At 41.9% G+C, this 10,911-nt stretch overlaps 1 protein-coding gene across 2 annotated transcripts in view; it reads left to right on the top strand.

Moving 5' to 3' along the window:
• Positions 1–242: 242 nt before the first annotated feature.
• pkd1a (polycystic kidney disease 1a) overlaps positions 243–10,911 on the top strand; it is a 63,748-nt gene continuing 53,079 nt past the window's right edge. Inside the window, exon 1 of one of the 2 annotated variants that reach the window (XM_034596845.1) lies at positions 243–758. In XM_034596845.1, the coding sequence (XP_034452736.1) occupies positions 484–758 (275 nt within the window). In that variant the 5' untranslated portion in view covers positions 243–483. The remainder of the gene's footprint in view (positions 759–10,911) is intronic. The other variant, XM_034596852.1, reaches the window with a different exon arrangement.

Here is a 10,911-nt window from a genome sequence, read left to right as displayed (position 1 = left end):
TAGTTATTTCACAGTCGTGTTTAAAACAACATTTAAATGATTTCTTTTCTGAAAATTAGCCTGCAAATTCAGGTAATTTGATTACAATGCAAGAGAAACTTGAGGCTATTTAATCGTGTATCCCTCCTGTAATGCACTGTAGTGGGTTCGAGGAGACAGAGCTGTGCCAGGTCTCAGCGGTGGTGCAGGGAACTGCATGAAGTGGAAGGAGGAGGAGGAGAGAGGAAGTTCTCCCAAACTTTTTTCTCCCCTGAAAGAGTGGTTGAGACGCTCCGTTAGATTTTCAGAGGAAAGGGGATCCGACCAGACTTAAGGGAAAACGCAGGGGACACATCGGCGTCTAAAAGTTGAACCCCTTCCTCTGTTTCTGTCTCCTCACATGAGACACGCCGTGGAATAGCGGACGCGCGTTGTGTGTACTTTGTTTTTCTTCCCGGACTGAGAGGACTTACACCATCAGAGGCGATGCGATGTGAGTGAGCTATGCCTTGTGGAAATGGACTGACTTTATCCAAGCGAAAACATGGCGTCTGCGCACCGAGGTTCAGCTTCTTCTCCAGCCTGCTTGTGGCGCTCTGCTGCCTGGAGGCATGGGGCTCCGGGCCGCAGGGGGACGGCGGCAGGAGCTGCGGCCCCTGTCCCGTCAACTGTAGCTGCTCGCTGGCGGAGCACCAGTTGTCCTGCGTCGTCAACTGCTCCAACATCGGGCTGGAGAGGGCCCCAGCGGCGGCAGACATCCCGCTGGCCACCAGCGTGCTGTAAGTACCGCAGGTTAGATAGCAGAGCCATGTACTGGGGATCAGTGCATGGAGTCACTTTCACCAGCTTTTAATGGCTGGATCAAAAGCAACACACTCTCCTGAATACATAAAAAACAGTATAATTTCCGTTAAATCTGGGGAAGCATGTAATTGATAACTTTTTTCTACATTTTTCTTTTTTTCCATTAGAAAAAATATTTCCCCTTAATTTGTTTACACTTTCTACAAACGCATAAACACTGGTTTATGTTCATTTACACCACATCCCTGTTTTCCAGTGGTGGATCTAGGGTGTTCTATAAATCAGGGGCCACAAAGGGGCCACAATTATATTCAGAGCCCAATTATATGTCCCACATCATGCACAATTCCAGATTCAGTAAGGTATATATTCATTGTTTACTGTTAGCTCTATAGCTTTGATTCAAAGCCACGCATCATTAAATATATATTGAAAATCCTTCCCGGTTCTAGCACAGTTGGTTTTGTAGATACAAATTCTTTACATATTGTCATATTTATTATTAGTAAAAAAAAAAAAAGACTACTGATAGGATGGGCATGGGCACTTCAGAAGCCACCCAGTTTTCATCTGGGGCCAGCGCCCCCTCTGCCCTACCCCAGGATCCGCCCCTGCTGTTTTCTTCACGCTATCCATCTGTTTTCCTGATCAATTAATAGTTTGAGTCACCGATGACGCAGAAATTGTGTTTATGACTTTTGGTGCAACAAACCCATGCAAACATTATTTCTTACAATTTTATGACATTAGACATAATGATTTATCAATAAAATAAATTGATTTTAAAAAACAAAAACAATAGTTGCAGCCCTAGACATGCATTTGCGCCCTGACAGATGCGGTGATTGGATTATGGTTTGCCTTGAAAAACGAGCTCCAAGGCTCTTTAAAGAAAATCGCTCAAATTTGTAAAAGAAGAAACATAATAATAAAAAAAACACTTTCCTTTTACTTGAAGTTAAAGGTTAAGTGTGTGTGTGTGTGTGTGTGTGTGTGTGTGTGTGTGTGTGTGTGTGTGTGAGTGAGAATGTGTCCCAGTTTGGTAGTTTCAGATGGAGTTGTTCACCAGAGAAGTGAACGTTAGTGCTTGAAGTGCAGATCAGTCTTCCGCCTCTGGTGCTGCTGCAGCGAGAACATTCTGTCCTGCGCCAAAGGAAACCATATGTTGTCAGTTATTTGTTTCCCCTCTAACGACCCTCTTTGATTTAACTTAAAACATTTACCCTAAATACCAGGCCTATAATCAATGCAAATAATTTTGGAACAGGCCTACTTCAGAGACTTGGAGCAGATAAACATATGGCCTATCGGGTTTTCGGAAGCAAGTGAAACTGAGATTCTTCTCAAATAAAGACAGCATGCATTTGTTATTTTTTGAGCATTTTTTTAACCCACTGTATTATCTCAGCACGTTGTCCCTTCACAGTTTTTGATAGTATTTGCAAAGAGAGGGAGAAAGCTCTGTTGGGTGCGATGTTAATTAGACACAGATCTTGCTGCAGGATCTGTCTCTAATCATGTCCGACTCAGTTGGAGCACTAATTGCATCAGTCCACTTAAACCTTCTTGGTCCTACTGTACCAGCAGAAGCCATGTGTGGAGGTGACCGACTGTGAGAGCAGTAGCTGCTATCAACATATGATACATTGACTTTAATGAAGTCTGATTTATAATGCTGCAAGCAGAGCTTAGCCTGTGTTACCTAACCACTTATCCTTTAAAGAACGGAGGAGAAAAAGATCATATACTCGAGTGGACCTGTCTTTGTGATGTCCGTCTCAATAAGAGAGATGAGAGTGCAGGTCCAAAATATGATCAGAGAATAACTGTTGCATCTTTCTGCAGATGTTTCCCAGCAGTTTGTTATTGGCACTGTTGTGTGTAAGTCTGAGACCTTGCAGGACCAAACAAACCCTGGGCCTCAACTGGGTTAGTTGTTAAAAAAAACTGCTCACAGGAAACGAATGGCTTTTAAACATCAACTAGGAAGGATGGTGTAAATTAATAACAGGCCGACATTAGCTGGAAGATGGGGCACAAAGTCATTTTCATTATTGATTAATCCGTTGATCATTTGTGAAAAGACAAATATTTAATATATAATGGCAAATTGCTGGAAGTAACAAATGACCTAAATACGAAGTCATTAGTTACAACAATTATTGCTGATTCATTTAGAATTAGGCACCGTCATTCAGATCCTAATGCATCTCACCTCGGTGTCATTATGGTTGATGTTGATACCAGTGATGGATAATAATTTAAACAATCACTTTACTCATTAGATACGTGGTCTTTGCTATGTAATGTAGCTTCACTGCTCAATGAGATTTTACCTCCGCTCAGATTCTCCCTATTTCTGAATAGGTGGGGTGTTTGCATCATCATCAATAGAACAGTGATTATAATTATTTGAATTTGGACATTTATTGAGTAGTTCAGCAGAGGCAGGTGCACGATGAGTGTCTCACATGGAATTGCTGTGGTAATTGCTTGATGTTCACTTTCTCCAAAAACATCTGCAGTGGGATGTGACCTTGGTCTTTGATATGACTGTATTTTATAATGTGTGTGAGAGAAAACAGAGGCAATTTATAAGTACCAAGTTTATTTTGTTGTTAGATCTTAACATTCATTGTTTGAGTATAATCTCAGGGGATACTGTTGAGTATTTATCGTAAGTTTTTATTCCTGCATATTTGAACCCTGAGTGTTTGTCGTCCTGTGCAGCTTCCGTACACCTGTAACAAACGAACAGGAAATGTAACTTTATTTTGCGGTTGTTTTCAACTCAATGCCCTAAATCTGTTGGCAGAGAAGAAAAAAAACAAAATGCACATCGCAAGGTGGTCCGGTCGTTGACGAAGATCCCACTCAAGATCGAAACATTGATGATAAGATGTTCTGTAGCACGGAGTTGCAGGCTATTCCTTTTTTTGCTAAATCTGTGGGCAACCACAGAATCATAGCACTGTTCTTTCAGTAAGACGCAACCCATTCTTTATCTGAAGAATTGAATTTTTCAACTGTTTCTCCCTTCCTTGATTTCTAATATGGCAGGTGCTGCATTATTACTGAAGCAAGAACATGTGACCTAACAAGAAATGACATCAATTTAAGTAAAACCAATGTCACATCTGCCAAATACCAGCATTCCTTAGTCCTTGCCTCTGTCTGGCCTCAGACACCTGAAAAAAAAATGATGTGGTAATAGTGGAGCATTTGAACATATTGCAGTGTGCCATTGGGGAAAAGCATTCCCATTACACATTGGTCCATCTGTTCTATCCCGCACACATGATAAAAATCTCTTAACACTTCATTTAGACAGTTTATGCAACTCTGAAGTCACTTCTGGGAAATGCCTGTGGACTAGACTCAGGTTTTTGAAACTCTCTGTAGCCTTTGTTTAGTGTGATGATTGCTGCGACACAAATCATCCGTGAAAGTAGACAGAGAAAGTGAATGAGACACTCAGTCAACATGTGTCTGAATGTGTTGTAAACTGAACTTCTCATCCGTTCACAGTGGAAGACAAGTGGTTGGTGTAACACAGCAGCAGTGTGCACAGATGTCTGTGTGTTTCCTCTCCAATTAATGTGACCACTCAGTATTTCCAACCACCAAATTGCTCTTATTTTCCTTTTAAACACATGGACACCTTTTGTCAATAGGTTTTAACACATTTATACCGATGACTGCTCAGTCACCTTTCATGTATTCCATTACTGTGCAAGTTGAGATGCTATTTTATTAAGACAATGAGAAACCTACAGTGTTTTGCAGGTGATGGGAACAAACAAGAAGTCAAACAAGGAAGAAAAAAAAACTAAAAGGCTCCAACTGGTGGATCCTTCTCAGGCCAAACTATCCCAGGATTCATTGCACTTCTATGACAAACTGTTTTTCAAAGTGGCAATGGCAGCACAAAGTGAGGAGGTGTCCGAAGCTTACACCTTATTGTAACTATCCTCCAATCCATGCTCTCTATATGCGGCACAGATCGAAGGAGGTGTTTAGGCTAGATACATTACATCATATCGTTTTTCTTCATGAACATTTTTAGAGATGGAAATGTCTATTTGTCAGTGGGTCACCACCATTTTTCCAGGCTGTAATATCTCACTTTGTGGGTGTGTCAGCAATCAAGTTGTGACATTTCACTCAAAGACAGGCTGCACTTAAGTACAGTTTCACAAAGCTTTGAGTGTGGCCATAAGACTAAATATAGACTATAATTCCTGTTCCAGTTAGATGGAGGGAAATGGAAATACCATAAGGAGTAAACAAAATAAGTTTCCAGTAGGAAAGAGATTTATTATTATTTATGTCAAGTAGGAAAGTAGAGTATTCATTTAGGTTCAGAGTGAACTTTCTGCAACACAGTGGAAGACTGCGGCTCCCTTAAGGCAGTGCACGGTTTGCCTGAACTGTAAACACACTCATGGTCTCACACATCCTGGTCCTATCTGTTCCGTTAAGGATAATTTTGTGGTGTTACCATGGCAGCGGGATGCACATACACACACACAGACACACCGCAGGCACGGAGATGTGCTTTCGTGCTGTAGCGGAGAGCAGTTTTGGCTTTGACTTGGGTCATGAGGCTTCACAGCTGTCGGACAGCCGAGACTCCGAATCTGAAATTCTCTCACTTTCTCGTTCATTCTCTATCCGTCTGCTTCTCCTCCTACTGCAGAGGTGGTTATCATCCATACAACTACTTACACACACACACACACACACACACACACACACACACACACACACACACACACACACACACACACTGACTTTAATGAAGTGGGAAAGGAAAGATTGAATGTACGGACCAGATGCAAGGGGGGATTTGTTGTGTTACCATGGTGATACTCACTAGTGACATCACTGAGAAAAGCACAGACATTCCAGAAAGTCATAAATATGGGAAGGAACAGGGAGAGAAGAAGAAGACAAGACAGCTCCCATCGTCTTTTCCTCTTTCTCTCCGTCTCTCTCTCTCGTTCTCTCTCTCTCTCGCGCTTTCTCTCTCTCTCCCTCTCTCTCTCTTTGTCTCTCTATCTGTGTGTGTGTTTGTGTGTGTTAGTAGGGATTTTTAAGTGCTAGTTATGCCGTGGTGCATTATTAACTCACTGAGGGGTTGGTGGGGGTTACATGACAGCCTGAAAAAGGGTGTGTGTGTGTGTGTGTGTGTGTGTGTGTGTGTGTGTGTGTGTGTGTGTGTGTGTGTGTGTGTGTGTGTGTGTGTGTGTGTGTGTGTGTGTGTGTGTGTGTGCGCGCGAGTTTGTGATGCAACATGCGCTTTAGATTGAAGTTATCCTTTGTGTTTGAAGCTTTCTTACACTTGTACTGTGAAAGTTTGCATCACTGCAACTGTTTTCTCACTAACAAACTCCAAAGTACACCGCTGTGTCATGTTCACAGAATCATATAGTTGGGTGCAATGCCTCCTGCCAACCCTGTGCCAGATGTGATGTGTTCTGAGATGGAAAACACTGGAGAAAAAAAAACAGATTTACAGATGGAAACCAACAGGGTGACACAGTATAAGATACAAGTGTTTACATTCTTGAAGTGCCAGTTGTCTTGGCTGAAAGTTGCTGGAGATATCAGGGTTCGTTTTTATATTCACTTGTGAAAATGTTTCAGCTTCGGTATGTTCCAAAGAACTTGTTACAAAATATATGGTTAAATTTACCAGTACGAGCTTTGGAGCATTTAGGATTTCACTGCATTTTGAATGGGAAGGGAATTATGCTGCAGTAGTAGTTTGAAAGGTTATGTTTCAGAAATCCTTTTCCTCTGAATCCATTCAAAATGATAGAATTCAAACAGACACTCTGACAGCCAGTGCTTAAACCTGCCTTTAGATGGTAAGTGCTTGATAGTATAAGGAGTCATAGGTGGAGTATCACTTCAGGAAAATACCAGCAATCCTTGTGCAAAGACAAATGGATCTTTGAATTGTACAGAGGGACACCTTCTTACACACGTCCAGATTTGACGTCACATATTACTCTTGTACAGCATAAGGAAGGCCTTTGAAAAAGTGAGTGCATTCAAGTAGCAAGTATGCACGTTGAGGTTGTGTACAAGTGTCTTGCCAGGTCTCTGAGAGACATCATTGAGGTTGAAATGTATGTAAGATGCTGTTGCTGAAAAACACCTTCAACATATTTTCAATTTAAGTAATTTATTTTGGCAGCTTTAAACCATTCATGTAGTGACGCTCAGTACAGCTACAGTACAGTACACTGCAGAAGGGTTGAGCTTAATCCATCAATTTATTCCTATATATATAGATGTCCCCTGCGGTTAGATATATACATCTAAGGTGTAGACCTGCTGTGTCTGTGTAGCCTGTTCACTGGGTGAGTCATACTGTATATACTTAAAGATATCCCAGAAAAGCACTCTGCTTGGGCTAAATGTTAACTACTTTCAGAGTGAAAATAGAAACTGTATTGTTAGTCTCTAAACAGTCGTCATCTAAATTTTTATTCCTGCCAGTACTTAAATAGGGAATGTACATTTAGTCTCATGTCGTTTTCTGATGCACCTTTGTCATAATCCAAAGAAATCTTGACCACAAACATGAGATCAACAGAAATAACGCGAGTGCTTCCTCCCGTTTCCACGTCCACAGAGGAGCTCGGTCTCTGCATCTGCGAAGATGGGAAGTTGAAAGAAATCAAATTAATTTCATACCAGTGAACCTGAAAGCCACACATTAGATGGATCCAACAAGCAGAAAGAGCAGAGAGCACGGTAAAACGGAGTCAGTGCTGCATGCTGTCATCTCAGAGCTGAGCATGTCCTCATCTTCACCAGGGATCGTGTCAGCTGCAGACGAGGTGGTGTTGCAGGTTTATTTAACTCCTGGGTGACACTTTGCATCAATTTATGTGGAGCGTCCTGCTTTTACCGTCAAGATACATTTGACAACGCTGCTGTTTTCTACAACTGCCTGCACACACTGTTGTGATTGCCTGGGGCCACATGCATAATGCCCTACGTAGGTTCCAGACTAGAAATATGCAGATGTGCTATTTGTGTCCGTTTTGCACAGCAGTGCTTACATGTTGTTGTTTTATGAGTTTATCATCATTGTTAAGCTATTCACATGTACAAGTCTGACTTCCACTAATGTACACAGGATGCAGACCTGTCCTTAACCTGCTGCCACACGTGCACACGCTGATCCACCAGTGAGCGAGCACAATGATGGTGAATGCAGCGTAGCAATCATGTTGTTGCAATGGAAGAGGCATCCAGCATCACAAGAGTAACCACACACACTTTCTTTCTTTTTACAGCCACACTACCAGAAGCAGGCTGGTGTTTTGTAACCTGTGGTGTCAGGGTTGGTTTGTGAGAAGTGTCAGGACCTGTCCTAATATTGCTGCATGGGAAATACTTTGGAAGCACATTTCGATGCACTTGTTTTTATTTTGCATTTTGCATCGCTGTCTGCACTGCGCTATTGTTACTATAATGTAGGATATTTATCCTTGGTAATGCACACAGGTGTTGAAAATTGAATTGGGGTGGTTGCTAGGTAGTTCCAGTCTGGTACTATGATGACATTTTTAGGAGCTGATTGTTTGTTTGTATCTGGTCTGGTATGTAACACAACAAAAGAAGCTTATTTAGAATGAGTTTACTACAAGGTTAGAATTCGGGCAAACCACCTTGGATTTATCCCATTCTGTCGATATTGTGTGCATTATTATTATTAGCCTAATACTGTGCCTGAGTACAAACTCCTGGAACTATTACACCATGTTTCACACACTCTGACCTATTGTTAGTGTTCAAAGTACAGAAATGGTTTTATTTTACCGATGGAAAGAGATGCCACTGCTGGAAGAACTGACTAATTTTGTTGGTTTTTTCGCCGCCCAGTTTTGTGGAATATGCACTTTGGGCAAAGCTGTTTGTCTAATGGCATAATGCCTGTTCCTACTGAGTGTGAAAGCACTGTGTGTCACCACAGAGTGTGAACAAATGCATTGGTTAAAATAACATCAATGCTGTCTGTCTTAATCATGTAATCTTGTTCCTGCTTCTTGAAAATAGTAGCGTAACATTAGTTGATGGGAATACTGCAACAGCTGTTTTTGTCCGTTTTTTGGTGTTTAGCTTGTAACAGAATATGTCACTGTCTGTGTTTATGTTCTTTTTATTTTATCCTTTGCCGAGAAGAACTTCTGTTTCAATGTGATGATTTATGTTTTGATATTGATTGAGAAACCGCAGCTGATGACAGCTCGCTGCTGCTTATTACATTACGTTTCTTTGGCAGATGCTTTCGTTCTAAGTGACCTTTCAGTAGATTGCAACAATGTGTGAAAGATGCGTCTACACGGTCAGAAATGAAACGAGACAAGCAGAAGTAGAAGCAGGTTCCACTGCGCCATTGTGTACTCGAAACATTTGTTTCCATTAGCGGCCAAGTCGTCAGTTTTTTTTATTCATGGTACAAATATTCAGTCTTTTTGTGTGTAAATACATAAAAGCAAATGGAAATGAAAAGTTATACTCGACTGTGGTATTTGATTTTGAGTTACATTATGAGTTTCTTCAGTTAAATATCAATGAAATATAGTAAGCAGTTCCCACTGAAAATATGCGTCATTGAAATAATAACTATTTTTCGTTTTTGTAGTCACACCCCAGAAGTACTGCGGGTCTGAGATCCATTTTTGGTCTAAGCAAACAGTTTGTGACTTGAAGATATGTGGGACTCAGATTTGTTTACCAGAATAGGAGCGAGCAGTGAATTTAGGGTAGTGTTATTTTCCCTGTATTATTGACGGATTGATGTAAAAGTGTGTATATGTGAGTGCATCACTCTTTGAGTGAGTGTGTTTAACCGCGGCACACAGCTGCCCTTCACTTGCCAGCTGGACACCAGACAACCCAGGCAGCAGCAGCTGGAAAAGTGGACAGAATGTTCAGGAGAGGAGAGGAGAGGAGAGGAGAGGAGAGGAGAGGAGAGGAGAGGAGTGTTTGTGACCTGTGACCTAGCCATTCAGACTGTGATGCACAACGTTTTTTCATACCAAATCTCCTCAATCATCACTTCATTTTCCCCAGCTCCCCGCCCCATTCCCCTAATTTCATGCTCCCTCTCTTCTTGCAGTCGGGTAAATACCCATCTACCCCTAAGATTTCACCCACCCCCTCACCCCTGTCTGGGGCATGAGGTCCTGGCTGGCAGCCCACAGTGGGGCGATTGTTCTCTGTTTCTCTCCTGCTTCTTCCCCACACCTGCCTTAATTCTCCTTCTCCAACTCCATCATCTTGAACTCCTCCTTCACATTTGTCCTGCTCCTCTTCCCGTCAGACTCTTCTTGGTCTGTCCGGCCATCGAATGTAAACAAGGCATCAGAGCGACAGAGAGAAAAAGAAGAAAGAAATGGATAGAAGTGTGTGGGGCAGGGAGGGAATCAGGCAGTGATGCTGAGGGGGATGAAAGCGGCCACAGAGCAGTCTGTGTTTAGTGGGTTACTGGAGCGCTGGCCTTCACTTACAGGGACCAAGACCACTGAGCCACCATGATACCGAACTGTCCTACAATAAGGTTTTTATTACCAAACTCATTACCGACCCATCGTCTCCTCCTCTCTCTCATTTTGAACTCTGTTTCTCTTTGTGTGTGTGTGTGTGTGTGTGTGTGAGTAGTGATTTTTAACTGCTGGTTACAGAAATACTGTGAGTCATTAACTCACTGAGCGATTGGTGGTGGTTAGATGACAGGCTGAAGAGGAACTGTGTGCGTTTGTTGGTATGCAGTTTGTGATGCACTTTGGATTGACACTTTGGATTGAAGTTATCCTTTGTGTTTGAAGCTTTCTTACACTTGTACTGTGAAAGTTTGCAGCACTGCAACTGTTTTCTCACTAACAACTTCCAAAGTACACCGCTGTGTCATGTTCACAGAATCATATAGTTGGCTGCAGTGCCTCCTGCCAACCCTGTGCCAGATGTGATGTGTTCTGAGATGGAAAACCCTTAAAAAACAAATCTGATTTACACATGGAAACCAACAGGGTGACACAGTATAAGATACAAGTGTTTTAATTTTTAAGTGCCAGTTGTCTTGACTCAAAGTTGCTGGAATTA

This window comes from Hippoglossus hippoglossus, chromosome 1 (assembly GCF_009819705.1).
Source record: "Hippoglossus hippoglossus isolate fHipHip1 chromosome 1, fHipHip1.pri, whole genome shotgun sequence".
In the NCBI taxonomy this organism is placed as follows: domain Eukaryota; kingdom Metazoa; phylum Chordata; class Actinopteri; order Pleuronectiformes; family Pleuronectidae; genus Hippoglossus; species Hippoglossus hippoglossus.
The sequence above is the reverse complement of the archived record's forward strand: the minus strand, read 5'-3'. Positions and strand labels throughout refer to the sequence as shown.